General features: G+C 39.2%; 1 protein-coding gene across 2 annotated transcripts; it reads left to right on the top strand.

Moving 5' to 3' along the window:
* Positions 1-684: 684 nt before the first annotated feature.
* Positions 685-6,665, top strand: LOC110967699 (zinc finger protein ZFP2-like). Of its 2 annotated transcripts, none has more exons than XM_051953133.1 (3): positions 685-969; positions 3,172-3,336; positions 3,617-6,665. In XM_051953133.1, exons 1-3 carry the CDS (start codon positions 786-788, stop codon positions 5,161-5,163), a joined length of 1,896 nt encoding a protein of 631 aa, XP_051809093.1. In that variant the 5' UTR covers positions 685-785; the 3' UTR covers positions 5,164-6,665. The 2 variants fall into 2 exon arrangements, with proteins under 2 accessions (XP_051809093.1, XP_051809092.1); XM_051953132.1 differs by having other exon boundaries at positions 3,172-3,477.
* The last annotated feature ends 4,904 nt before the right edge of the window (positions 6,666-11,569 follow it).

Genomic DNA, 11,569 nt, shown 5'->3' with positions numbered 1-11,569 from the left:
GTTTAGAAAAATCTGTCATATGACTTTCAGGTTACAGGTAGATTTTCATGATTTATTGATCATGTGACTTTATTACACATGACACTGTGAGAGGTTGATCTAATAAAATCTAATTTCCATCTGTGTCAGACTGAACAGTCAATCTGATATGTGGTGACTCTTACAAAAGCACAATGAATTTGCAACAGAGAGGAACCTCATTATTTTTGTGGACAACGTCTTGATTCATTTATTATTGATTTTATTGTTTCCCCAAGCAGTGGAAAACATACAAAATACCCAACAGTAAGGCAAAAAAAACAATTTCATCTTTACCACTTGCAACTCATAGATGCATTTAATATATTCCAATAACATTCATTATTCTGGAATGTTTCATTCTACATAATGCATATTTACTTCTGATATATATGTACTATATATATATACAATAGATTTTGGTACGTGTACTTTTGTGCTTAAGAAAACTTTGAATGCAGGACCCTTCCATGTAACTGAATATTTCTACACTCTGATATTGACACAATTCAACTACATATCAGTCTTGTCAAACTATCATTAAGTGGGTGAATTAGGTAAAAATCTAAATAATAATAATAATAATAATTAAAAATAATTCCACTTTGACCAGCTGTTATAAAGGCGGAACTAAGGAACTCAGCGTTTCTCCCGGAGGTTTCGGGCCGGAACTTCAGTGTGACAACCGACGGATGTAAATGATGAGAAGACGCCAGCAACGGTATCTTCACAGATGTATTTCTCAATCGTAGTAGTGTTTAAATAATATGTCATCAGCCGGAGTAACGATGAGTTCAGTCCAGAATCTGAGAGAGTTGATCAGCGAGCGACTAACTGCTGCTGCTGAAGAAATATTCACGGAGTTTGAGAAAACCGTCGTCCAGTACCAAGAGGAGATCGATCGTCAGCGCAGACTGCTGGGGAAACCTGAGATAAAGTTACACACAACAGGTTTGTGGAACTGTGATGATCTGAGTGCAGAAGACAGAAAAACACAACTTTTAGGTCGCTACAGTCCAGAAACATGACATGGAACTGGGAGCTAACAGAAACATCAAGAACTAGCATGCTAACAGGCTAACTAGCAAAGCTAACGCTGCCTGACAGCTGACGAGCTAACGGGCTTCAGTTGGGCCCACTGAGCTAACTACACATTAACTCACTGAGCTCTCCAACTCTGTTTTCAGGCTGTGTTGTTATAAAATAAATATCTAATGTAAGAAGTCGCCATGTTTTGTTGGACTTCATGAAACAGCAACAGGATCCAAACTGTCCCCACACTGTTTACTGTTTACTCAGGCCTGTACTGCAAATCCGGATTTAAGGCATAAGCCAGGTAACTTCTGGTTTAACTTTGGATTTTCAGGGCTAGTTCACTTGTTTGTTACTGATTACATCTTCATTTTAACTTATGCTGACAAACTTCACTTTCTAGACAACAGGTCAATGTATATAAAAACACCTCAATTTCTGGTAGATCCTGTGGAGCTCATTGTGCAGTTCATGAGACGAATCGTTAGAGTCCTTAAAACAAGTGATTAAATCCTAAAACAGAAACTTATTTAAATACTAAAGCCTTACAGCTTTTTAACTTTCTAAGATTTGCAATTAGTCTACTTATGAGTTTGAGTGACATGTTAATATTTGTTCTTTACTTACTCCCAAGACTGTTTATTGCCACCAAACCGCTAAAAGAATAAAGCTAAAACTGTCTGACATGCCACAAGAAAGTTAGAGATGTCAATTTTGCTACTTAAATCCTATCATGCAGTGTTTGAGTGAAATCGTGGGCACACTGCTGCAAGAGAGGAACTTATCTTTGAAGTAAAAATAACAAAATAAGGCAGCAGACAATCGGCCAATTAAAGAAATCACAGTTTATTCCTTTCAGTGTAGCGGCTACGGCAGTCTGTGCAAAAGTCTGTTTTTTTAAACAAAAAATGGCAGTGTTTCCTAAGCTGCTACATAAAAGTAACCACAAATCTGATTCATTTTAAAAATAAGTGACCCGCTGCTGTGTATTTTAGTGTTATTTACCTTATTTTTAATAACAGATCATGATTAAATCTTGCTTAAACAGTGGCCAGAAGCTGTTTTATTACCTTAGCTCTTTTTAGACAGTGGGGTTGTAGCATGTAGTGTCATCCAAATTGAACAGATACGACCTAAATGAAACAAAGCAAAAACAGAAATGTTGGTGTTATGTTGTTATTGACATTTCAAATGGAGGTTATTGAAATTTTTGGTTATAGTTTAAAAAATTGCAAAATTCAATTGCAGTATCTCATTCCAGCATTTTTTTTTTTGTTAATCCAGTCAGCCTGCATCTACAATACACGATTGTTACGACCCTAGCTCGTTATGTGGGTAAAGGTGTAACATAATAAGCCCAGATGGAATTCGGCGTTTAAATGTTTTATATATATAAAATAAAAGGTACAATAATAAACAAAAAAAGAGGCAGCAATAGATAAATGTAAAGTAAAATACAAACGGCAACAAAAAGAGACTCTAGAATTATCAACCAAAATATCCTAATGGTGTGTGACAGAACCAAACGAAAAACTAGTGCCTCCACAATCACAGATTTCACAAGAGTTAACAAAACACTAAAGCCTAAACAGAGTACAACAGTTTTCCAGATCGCTAACAAAGTTCTACTAAACGAAGGCACTGGAGCAGGGCTGGTTACAGCAGCAAGCTCGTCGTCCTCAGGCTGACTGGCGGCTTTATACTCATCCACCACAGCACCAGATTGGCTGATTCTCATGCCGCAGCTGTTTCTGATTACTCCAGCCCAGGTGAACCGAGTTGTCATTAGCCTGGGAGCGATAGAACATGAACACTCACATACACACCACACAAGCACTCAAAGGAGGAGAAACCCCAAATATGGCAACGCCCGTAACAACGATACATACAGTTTTCAGTTTAACCATTATATTCAGTCTACTATATTATGTATCTCATTGGACTTGGGAACAGCTCAGGATCTCCCAGGAGGAAGTAGAAAACATTGCTGACATGTGGAATGCCTGCATAGAATCCTGTAACCCAGTTATGGCTAAGAGGAAGAAGATGATGATTGAATGGATGTGTGTTGTTCTGTCAACACATTAGTAACCCTTACTTTATGTCCCCTTGTCCATCCAGATCTCCCACAGCAGCATGTTTGTAAGCACGAGGAGGTCCTTGTTGACCAGGAGAGGAACTCCAGTCTGGACCAGGAAGAGCCTCCACAGATTAAAGAGGAACAGGAGGAACTCTGCCACAGTCAGGAGCTTGTACTGAGACAGAAGACTGATATGCTAATGCAGTGTAAGTCCAAATGTGAAGAATTCTCCAGAGAAATATTCAAAGTCTTTGAAAAAACACTCATCCAGTACGAGAAACGGATCGATTGCCAATGCAGACTGCTGGAGATCATCAGGACACCTGAAATAAAGTTGCATACAATAGGTGTGTAAAACTCCGTTACAGTGATTTTTAGGTCTATAGATGGGTGTTTTGAAAATTAGATTTGAACATATTCTCTCAGGTGTGTGTTTTCCTATTACTGCATTATTAACCTTTTTCTTTTGTCTCTTCATCCTTACAGACATTCCCAAGCAACATGTCTGTAAGGAGGAGGAGTTTCTGGCTGAACAGCAGCTCTGTAACCAGAAAATTAACTTATATCTGGACCAAAATGACCCAGAGCGGCCACAGATTAAAGTGGAACAAGAGGAACTCTGCTCCAGCCTGCAGCAGGACGACCAACCTTTGCAGATCAAAGAGGAACAGGAGGAACTCAGCACCACTCTGGACCAGAAGGACCCAGAGGTTCTGCAGATCAAAGAGGAACAGGAGCAACCCTGCACCAGTCTGAACCAGGAGAACCCAGATTCTCCTCAGATGAAAGGGGAACAGGAAGAACTCTGCATCAGTCATGAGGGAGTGCAAGTTGTGCTGAAGAAGGAGACTGATACCTTTATGGTGATTTCTACTTATGAGGACAGTGACCACAGTGAACCAGAACCAAACTGTGACTACCTCGTCTCTCAGAATTCTCTTGTAGCCAAGAGCCCACATCAGGGAGGAAGCAGCTATATAGATACAGAATCAATGAGTAATATAGAACTAAAGCTAAAGAAGAGTCATCATTCTAAAAGCAGTCACAGTAACAATGAAGACGGTTCTTCCATGCTAAAAGCTCAGTGTGATACGGACACAGGTAAAAACCCTGCAATGTGTGATGTTTGTGGAAAAACCTTTAAGAGTAAGCCACAAATGAAGAGACATCACAGAATCCACACACGTGTGAAAGCACATGTTTGCGAAACATGTGGGAAAAGTTTTAGCTTTAGTTCTCGGCTGAAAGTCCACATGATGATTCACACGGGTGAGAAACAATATTCTTGTGAAACATGTGACAAAAGTTTCAGTCGTCGTGATCGTTTGTTGGGCCACATGAGATCTCACACAGGCGAGAAGCCATATTCATGTGAAACGTGTGGGAAAAGTTTCATTGATAATAGCAATTTGACTGTCCACATGAGATCTCACACTGGTGAGAAGCCCTATCCCTGTAATACATGTGGGGAAAGATTTAAAGACACATCGGGTCTGAAAAGTCACATGAGAATTCACACAGGTGAGAAACCGTATTGTTGCCAAACTTGTGGGAAAACTTTCTGCCAGCGTGGCAATTTATTGTACCACTTAAGAACTCATTCAGGTGAGAAGCCGTATTCTTGTCAAACATGCGGTAAAAGTTTCAGTATAAATAGTAGTCTAACTGCCCATTTGAGAACGCATACAGGTGAGAAGCCGTATTCTTGTGAAACTTGTGGGAAAAGTTTCAGTGGTAGTGGTGGTTTGACTGCCCACTTGAGAACTCACACAGGAGAGAAACCATATTCTTGTCAAACTTGTGGGAAAAATTTCACTCGCTACGGTAGTTTGTTGCACCACTTGAGAACTCACACAGGAGAGAGGCCATATTCTTGTGAAACGTGCGGAAAAAGTTTTATTCAGCGTGTTCATTTGTTACATCATGAGAGAACCCACACAGGTGAGAAGCCGTATTCTTGTGAAACGTGTGGAAAACGTTTCACTCAACATACTCATCTGTTGTACCACATGAGAACTCGCACAGGTGAATAGATTTAATTCTGTGAAAACTTTGAAAGTTTTCGTCTATGTAGGAATTTGATTGCCCATTCAGGAAGCTCCACAGGTTGGAACCCCTGTGGTGACTATCAAAAGCAGATTCAATTTGCAAAAGAGGAAATTTGAAATGTTTCAAACTTAAGATGTAGTTCTTTATAAATAATTTTGTATTGATTATCAATCTCTGTTTTACTTGACATGACATCATGATGGTGCTACCTGATTTAATGTAATAAGCAGAAGTTTCAATGTAATTTAATTTTTTTTCAATTAAGTATGTTAGAAAATGTCATGTTAAGCCAATATGTAAATTATTTGCAGTCCTGTTGAGTTAAAATCCATATTCCTGTGGTGGTTCTTTGTACATTTGTTGTATAAAGAAAATAAAACATTTCCTTTGCAGGAACATTTGGAAGCAGCAATCATGACTCAACTAACAAACTGTTTGAAAAGAACATGACATCTTTTTTGCAAAGAACTGCAAAGACATTTACAGTGATTCATATCCAACACAAATTCAGCTTTTTTTTTAATAGATTTTTTTTTTTAAATCGACATGTAGCAACTTCAATTTGCTTCAGTTGTTCAGGTCAGACAAGACTTGCAACATCTTTGAAGTTTTACTTTGAGTACTGCACTAATGACATGTATTGTAATCCAGATGTATCTAAACTCAAACTTCATTTGTATAGCACTTTTCATGCAAGAACAACACAAAGTGCTTCACAAGCAATTAAAAACAAAGAAGACAAAAAAAAAATACAATTTAAAAATGAAAAACCCGACTCTCCCACCCTCCCTACATATAGACCCTTTATTTGTTTACAAACATTGTGACGTTTTTTTGTGGGCGGGGCTTATGCTGGAGTGGGAGTATATAGTTTGCGCTGGGAGTTTGCGCTGCAAACTCGAGCATTTTTAGCCCGTTAAACTTCAGTGTACCGCCGGCGGTACACTTACTAATTTGCATAGGAATTTAAAGAATGTCCGAAAACTGCAAACGCGATTATATAAACACTATACGCCGATGGAAAGCTTAGATTCTCATGAATCCGCTGGTATAAACCACTTTCAGATGTGATTACCACAGCGGGTGATATAAACACATTTGTCCGACAAACAACGAATATCCATCCATCCTTTCTCTATACACGGCTTCAACGTACACAGCGCGACTGACATTTCCGGGTTCATTATTACACACAGATGAAAATATTCCACAAAAAACGGCCATAATCCAACCTTGGACATCCAGACAAAACAAGCCAGTAAACTATTTTGTCCAAAACATGTCTTGAAGTCGGTATATAATCCACGAATCGGTCGTTTTGAAGGACATGCACCTCGCGATGTGCGTCCAATATTCCCTGTATTTCTCGTCATATTTAACGGGTTATTGTTTTTGATTGTATTTTTTTCTGTGTCTTGTTGTGTCCTTGTTCTTATGGTGTGTGTATTTGGACCCAGTGTCTGGAATAAAGCTGAACTGAACTGAATTGAATTGAATATTTTTTATTTACAAATAGAATATTAGCGATTTTTTTGTACTGAAAATGGCTGGAATTGACTGCAGCTCATCGTCTCTGTCCAGTCTTTTCGCCTCAGTACATTTAACCACAGCTGTCTTCGTTCCCTCTGAGCACGAGTGTTCGGTAGAATCCTATAAAACTTTAATTTGCGTTCGCCAATGTAATTCCTCCTATTCTGGCATCCAGAAACACAGCAGGACGACATTTTAGAAAAGTTGATAGAGCCTAGTCCCTCAGTCTTTCGCCTTTCGGTCACGGCCGCGGGCTTCCTCTTTTGCCTCCAGCAAGGTGAAAGTGCTAACCACTGACCACTGTGCAGCCCAGAATTAAAACACTAGAACTGAAATAAATAAATAAAATAAAAATAAGTTAAAATAAAGGTTAAAACATGTAAAACCATAAAACCCTGAACGTTCAAAGATTGAGTAATAATAAATAATAATAATAATAAAAAGCATAAGAAGAAGGGTTCAGAATTATCAGAACAAGTTGAAAGCCTGGTTAAAAAGATGAGTCTTGAGCCTCTGTTTAAAAATATCAACAGTCTCTGCAGCCCTGAGGTTCTCTGGCAGGCTGTTCCACAAACGGGGACCATAGTAACCGAATGTCGTCTCTTCGTGTGTTTTAGATCTAACTCGTGGTATAGATAAAAGGCCTGTGCCAGAGGACCTCAGGGCTTGCCAGGGTTAATATGGTAAAAGTAAGTCTGATAAATAAGAAGGCCCAAGACCATTAAAACATTTGTAAACTCATAAAAGAACCTTAAAATCGATCCTGAAGCGCACGGGGAGCCAATACCGCAATTTTAAAACTGGTGTAATATGCTCCCGCCCTCTGGTCCTGGTCAGCACTTGTGCGGCTGAATTTTGTAATGATTGAAGATTCAATATACTTTTGGGAAGACCAGAGAGCAGGGCATAACAGTAATCCAAACGCCAAGTTATAAAAGCATGCATCAGCACCTCTGTGCTCGCCTGAGAGAGAAACGGGCGGACTCTGGCTATATTCTTAAGATGATAAAAAACAATCTTTTTTATGTTTTTAATATGTGGAATAAAAGAAAGCTCAGAGTCAAAAATTATGCCCAAATTTTTAACAGATTGTGAAGGTTTAAAATCCTTCAGTTTTGGTAAAAGTTTCTCTCTCTGGCGTTCGGGATCAATAACTAAAACCTCTGTTTTGTCCCGGTTGAGCTGCAGGAAGTTTGCTGCCATCCATGAGTTGATGTCTAAAATACAGTGAAAAAGGGCATCAATCGGCCCTGTGTCATCAGGAGACATGGAGATGTACAGTTGTGTATCATCAGCATAACTATGGAAGCTGATGCCGTGCCTCCTGATGACAATCCCCAGGGGAAGCATATATATTTATTTATTTATTTATTTATTTATATGTGTGTCTATGACTGATACGCAACTTCCACAGCGCTGTTTGCATATGTGCTGAAATTTTAACTCCAAAATTAAAATGTTTGCCTTTACTTGTTCTTGTATTTTGTCATCTCTTATTTTTCTGTTTGTCTGTTACAAAATTAAACATGTTTGTGATTAAGAAAAAAATTATTTTATGGCAGTGTATTTCAAGCAGATAATGGTTTCGATTTTTCAACAAAAATTAAGCTTCAGACAAAAGTGAAATTGCATTTGGTATTGTATTGGTCAAAGTGAAAATACTGAACACTTTTAAATGACAGAAACATATCATGGTATCATCTGATCATGTAATCGCTCTGTGAATATTTATTATTTGAATTGTCGCCTTGAACAAGTGAAAGACAGATGGATGTCATGATGAATATCAGCATAGGACATTTTTTTTTACAGATATGATGATTTAGCCAAATTTCCCTCAAACCCTGTCAACCTTACATTACACTGAAAAGCTAAAACAGCTGTAAATCCGGCAGGAGGCAGACTGAGGTCTCTGCATGTTAACTTTTTAAAAATTAGACTGTCTTATTTAAAAAAGCAGCTGATATTTAACATTATGAAGGTCTGTGCAATTCTATTGAAAAAGATAGCATCTTGCTGTCTTGTTTTGTCAATACTTCATATTTCCACTTTCACTTTTGATGACAGATTCAACCTCTTCAGGATGGAAGGATACCAACTTCTGCAAAAATGTTCTGCCATTCTTTAGAGGCAGTTTCAGTTGAGCTGACTCCTTCCTGGGGGGATTGCATTCCTCTACATCTCTCTTTAAGATACTCAGAAGGTATTATTATTGGCAATTTCGCTACAGTTTTCTTTCTCTTCTGGTTTTGTGATTGTTTCAAATGTCTTCTTGGTTATTTTGCATCTTGTGGTAGTTTTTCATCTCTCTGTGTTATGTTGGGGCTGCACAGTGGGAAAGTGATTAGCACGTTTGCCTTGCAGCAAGAAGATCCCTGGTTCAAGTCCCAGCCTGAACCCGGGATCTTTCTGCATGGAGTTTGCATGTTCTCCCTGTGCATGCGTGGGTTTTCTCCGGGTACTCTAATAGTTGTAGCAATGATTATAAATGGAAATCATTATGATGATATGATGTGTGTTTGCATCCACTAGAGAGCAGCAGTGTAACACTGATAATCCTGATGCAGCATCACATGCAGGCACTTCTTCGTGGACACATATTGCAATACACTGATCAGGCACAACATTATGACCACCTGTCTAATATTGTGTTGGTCCCCTTATGTCATCAAAAATGCTCTGAACCATTGGGCCTGGACCAGAGGACCTCTCAGGGTGTTCTTTGGGGTCTGGTACCAGGACGTTGCAGTGGATCTTTGGGTGCTCTGGGTTGTGCAGTGGGACCTCTGACAATCAAACTTGTTTCATTGCATCCTGTTGATGCTTGATCAGAATGTGGTCTAGGAAGTTTGGAAGTCAAATCAACATCTTGGACATATTTCTCAAGATGTTCCTGATTATTTGATCTTTTAGAAGTGTGGTGGGGTGCATTTTCCTGCAGGGGTAGGCCAGTGACATTTGGGATTTCCATTTGCATGAAGGCGTGTGCTTGTTCTAGGACAACGTTTATTTGAGTGTCTAAATCTCATCAACACAGACGCCAAAGTCAAGGGTTTGCCAGCAGAACACAACATAGTACCAACATAATGAAAGTTACTCACTTCACCTGTCATTGGTCATAATGTTGTGGCTGACTGGTGTATGACTGCTGGATGATGATAGGTGGAATTAAAAATGTTAATAAAAGCTCAGGAGATTAAAGCAGCAGAATATTCAGATGAGTGAAATGCAGTTGTACTCATAAGTTTACATACTCTGGCAAAATGTGATTTTTTTGGCCATTTTTCAGTTAATATCAATGATAAGAGAAAAACTTATTTTTTCACTCATGGTTAGTGGTTGGGTGAAGCCATTTATTGTCATCTGTGTTTACTCTTTTTAATCATAATGATGACAGAAACTACCCAAACAAGCCTGATCAAAAGTTCACATACCCTGGTGATTTTGGCCTGATAACCTGCACACAAGTCGACACAAATGGGTTTGAATGGCTACTAAAGGTAACCATCCTCACCTGTGATCTTTTTACTTGTAATCAGTGTTCAAGTATAAAAGGTCAGTGAGTTTCTGGGCTTCTTACAGACCCTTGCATCTTTCATCCAGGGCTGTACTGAAGTTTGTAAATTCTGAGTCATGGGGAAAAGAAAATAATTGTCAAAGGATCTGAGTAAAAAGGCAATTGAACTATTTAAAACAGGAAAGGGATATAAAAAAGATATTCAAGGACTTGAGAATGTTAATTAACAGTGTTCAAACTCTAATTAAGAGGTGCAAAATGAGGGATTCTGTTGAAACCAAACCACGGTCAGGTATAACAACAACAATTTCTGCCACAACTGCCAGGAAAATTGTTCGGAATGCAACAAAAAACCCACAAATAACGTCAGCTGAAATACAGGACTCTGAAAAAAAGTGATGTGGCTGTTTCAGGATACACAATAAGGAGGCATTTAAAGAAAACTGGGCTGCATGGTCAAGTTGCCAGATGAAAGCCATTTCTACACAAATGCCACAAATCATCCCATTTATAGTACGTGAAACAGCACAGAGACAAGTCTCAAAACATCTGGAACAGAGTCGTTCAGAGTGATGAGACCAAAATTTAACTTTGTGGCCAGAACCATTAACATGTGGAGAGGAGTCAACAAGCCCTATGCTGAAGGTACATCATTCCTACTGTGAAACACGGAGGTGGATCGCTGGTGTCTGGGGATGTGTGAGATACAGAGGCACAGGAAACTTGGTCAAAATTGATGGCAAGATGAATGCAGCATGTTATCAGAAAATACTGGAGGAAAATTTACACTGATCAGCGAGAAAGCTGCTGGTTACAGCAGAATAAAGTAAAGGTTCTGGAGTGGCCATCTCAGTCTCCTGACCTCAGTGTCATTGAGCCACTCTGGGGAGATCTCAAATGTGCAGTTCATGCAAGACAGCCCAGGAATTTATAAGAACTGGAGGCTTTTGCCAAGAAGAGGGCTTCACCATCTGAGAAAATAAAGAGCCTCATCCAAAACTACCACAAAAGACTTCAAGCTGTCATTGATGTTAAAGGGAGCAGTACATGGTATTAAAGGGGAACTTTGTTTTTTTTCAACCTGGGGTCTGTTTCCATATGTCATTTCATACATGTGAGTGATGGAGAAATGAATTTTCGACATAGCTCCAGTATTTAGCCAGGCAGGCAGCTTAGCAGCTCAGCTAGCGAAAAGTATGGGACAACTTGCCCCCCCCCCTCTCCCCCGCGTCAAAGTCCGCCCTAACGTGCTTTTTTCCCACACTGACCGGCTCGGATAGTCTCAACGAGTGTCCCACAACATACTTTGCTTTCTAGCATCCTGACATTTGGATACAGACCAC

The sequence above is a fragment of the Acanthochromis polyacanthus genome, chromosome 9 (assembly GCF_021347895.1).
Source record: "Acanthochromis polyacanthus isolate Apoly-LR-REF ecotype Palm Island chromosome 9, KAUST_Apoly_ChrSc, whole genome shotgun sequence".
Taxonomy (NCBI): Eukaryota; Metazoa; Chordata; class Actinopteri; family Pomacentridae; genus Acanthochromis; species Acanthochromis polyacanthus.
This window is presented reverse-complemented; position numbering and strand designations above follow the sequence as displayed.

Coding starts and splice junctions, on each gene's coding strand:
- LOC110967699 (XM_051953132.1), top strand. CDS start 786: ATGTCATCAGCCGGAGTAACGATGAGTTCAGTCCAGAATCTGAGAGAG. Junction 970..3,171: donor GATAAAGTTACACACAACAG/GTTTGTGGAACT, acceptor TTGTCCATCCAG/ATCTCCCACAGCAGCATGTT. Junction 3,478..3,616: donor AATAAAGTTGCATACAATAG/GTGTGTAAAACT, acceptor TCATCCTTACAG/ACATTCCCAAGCAACATGTC.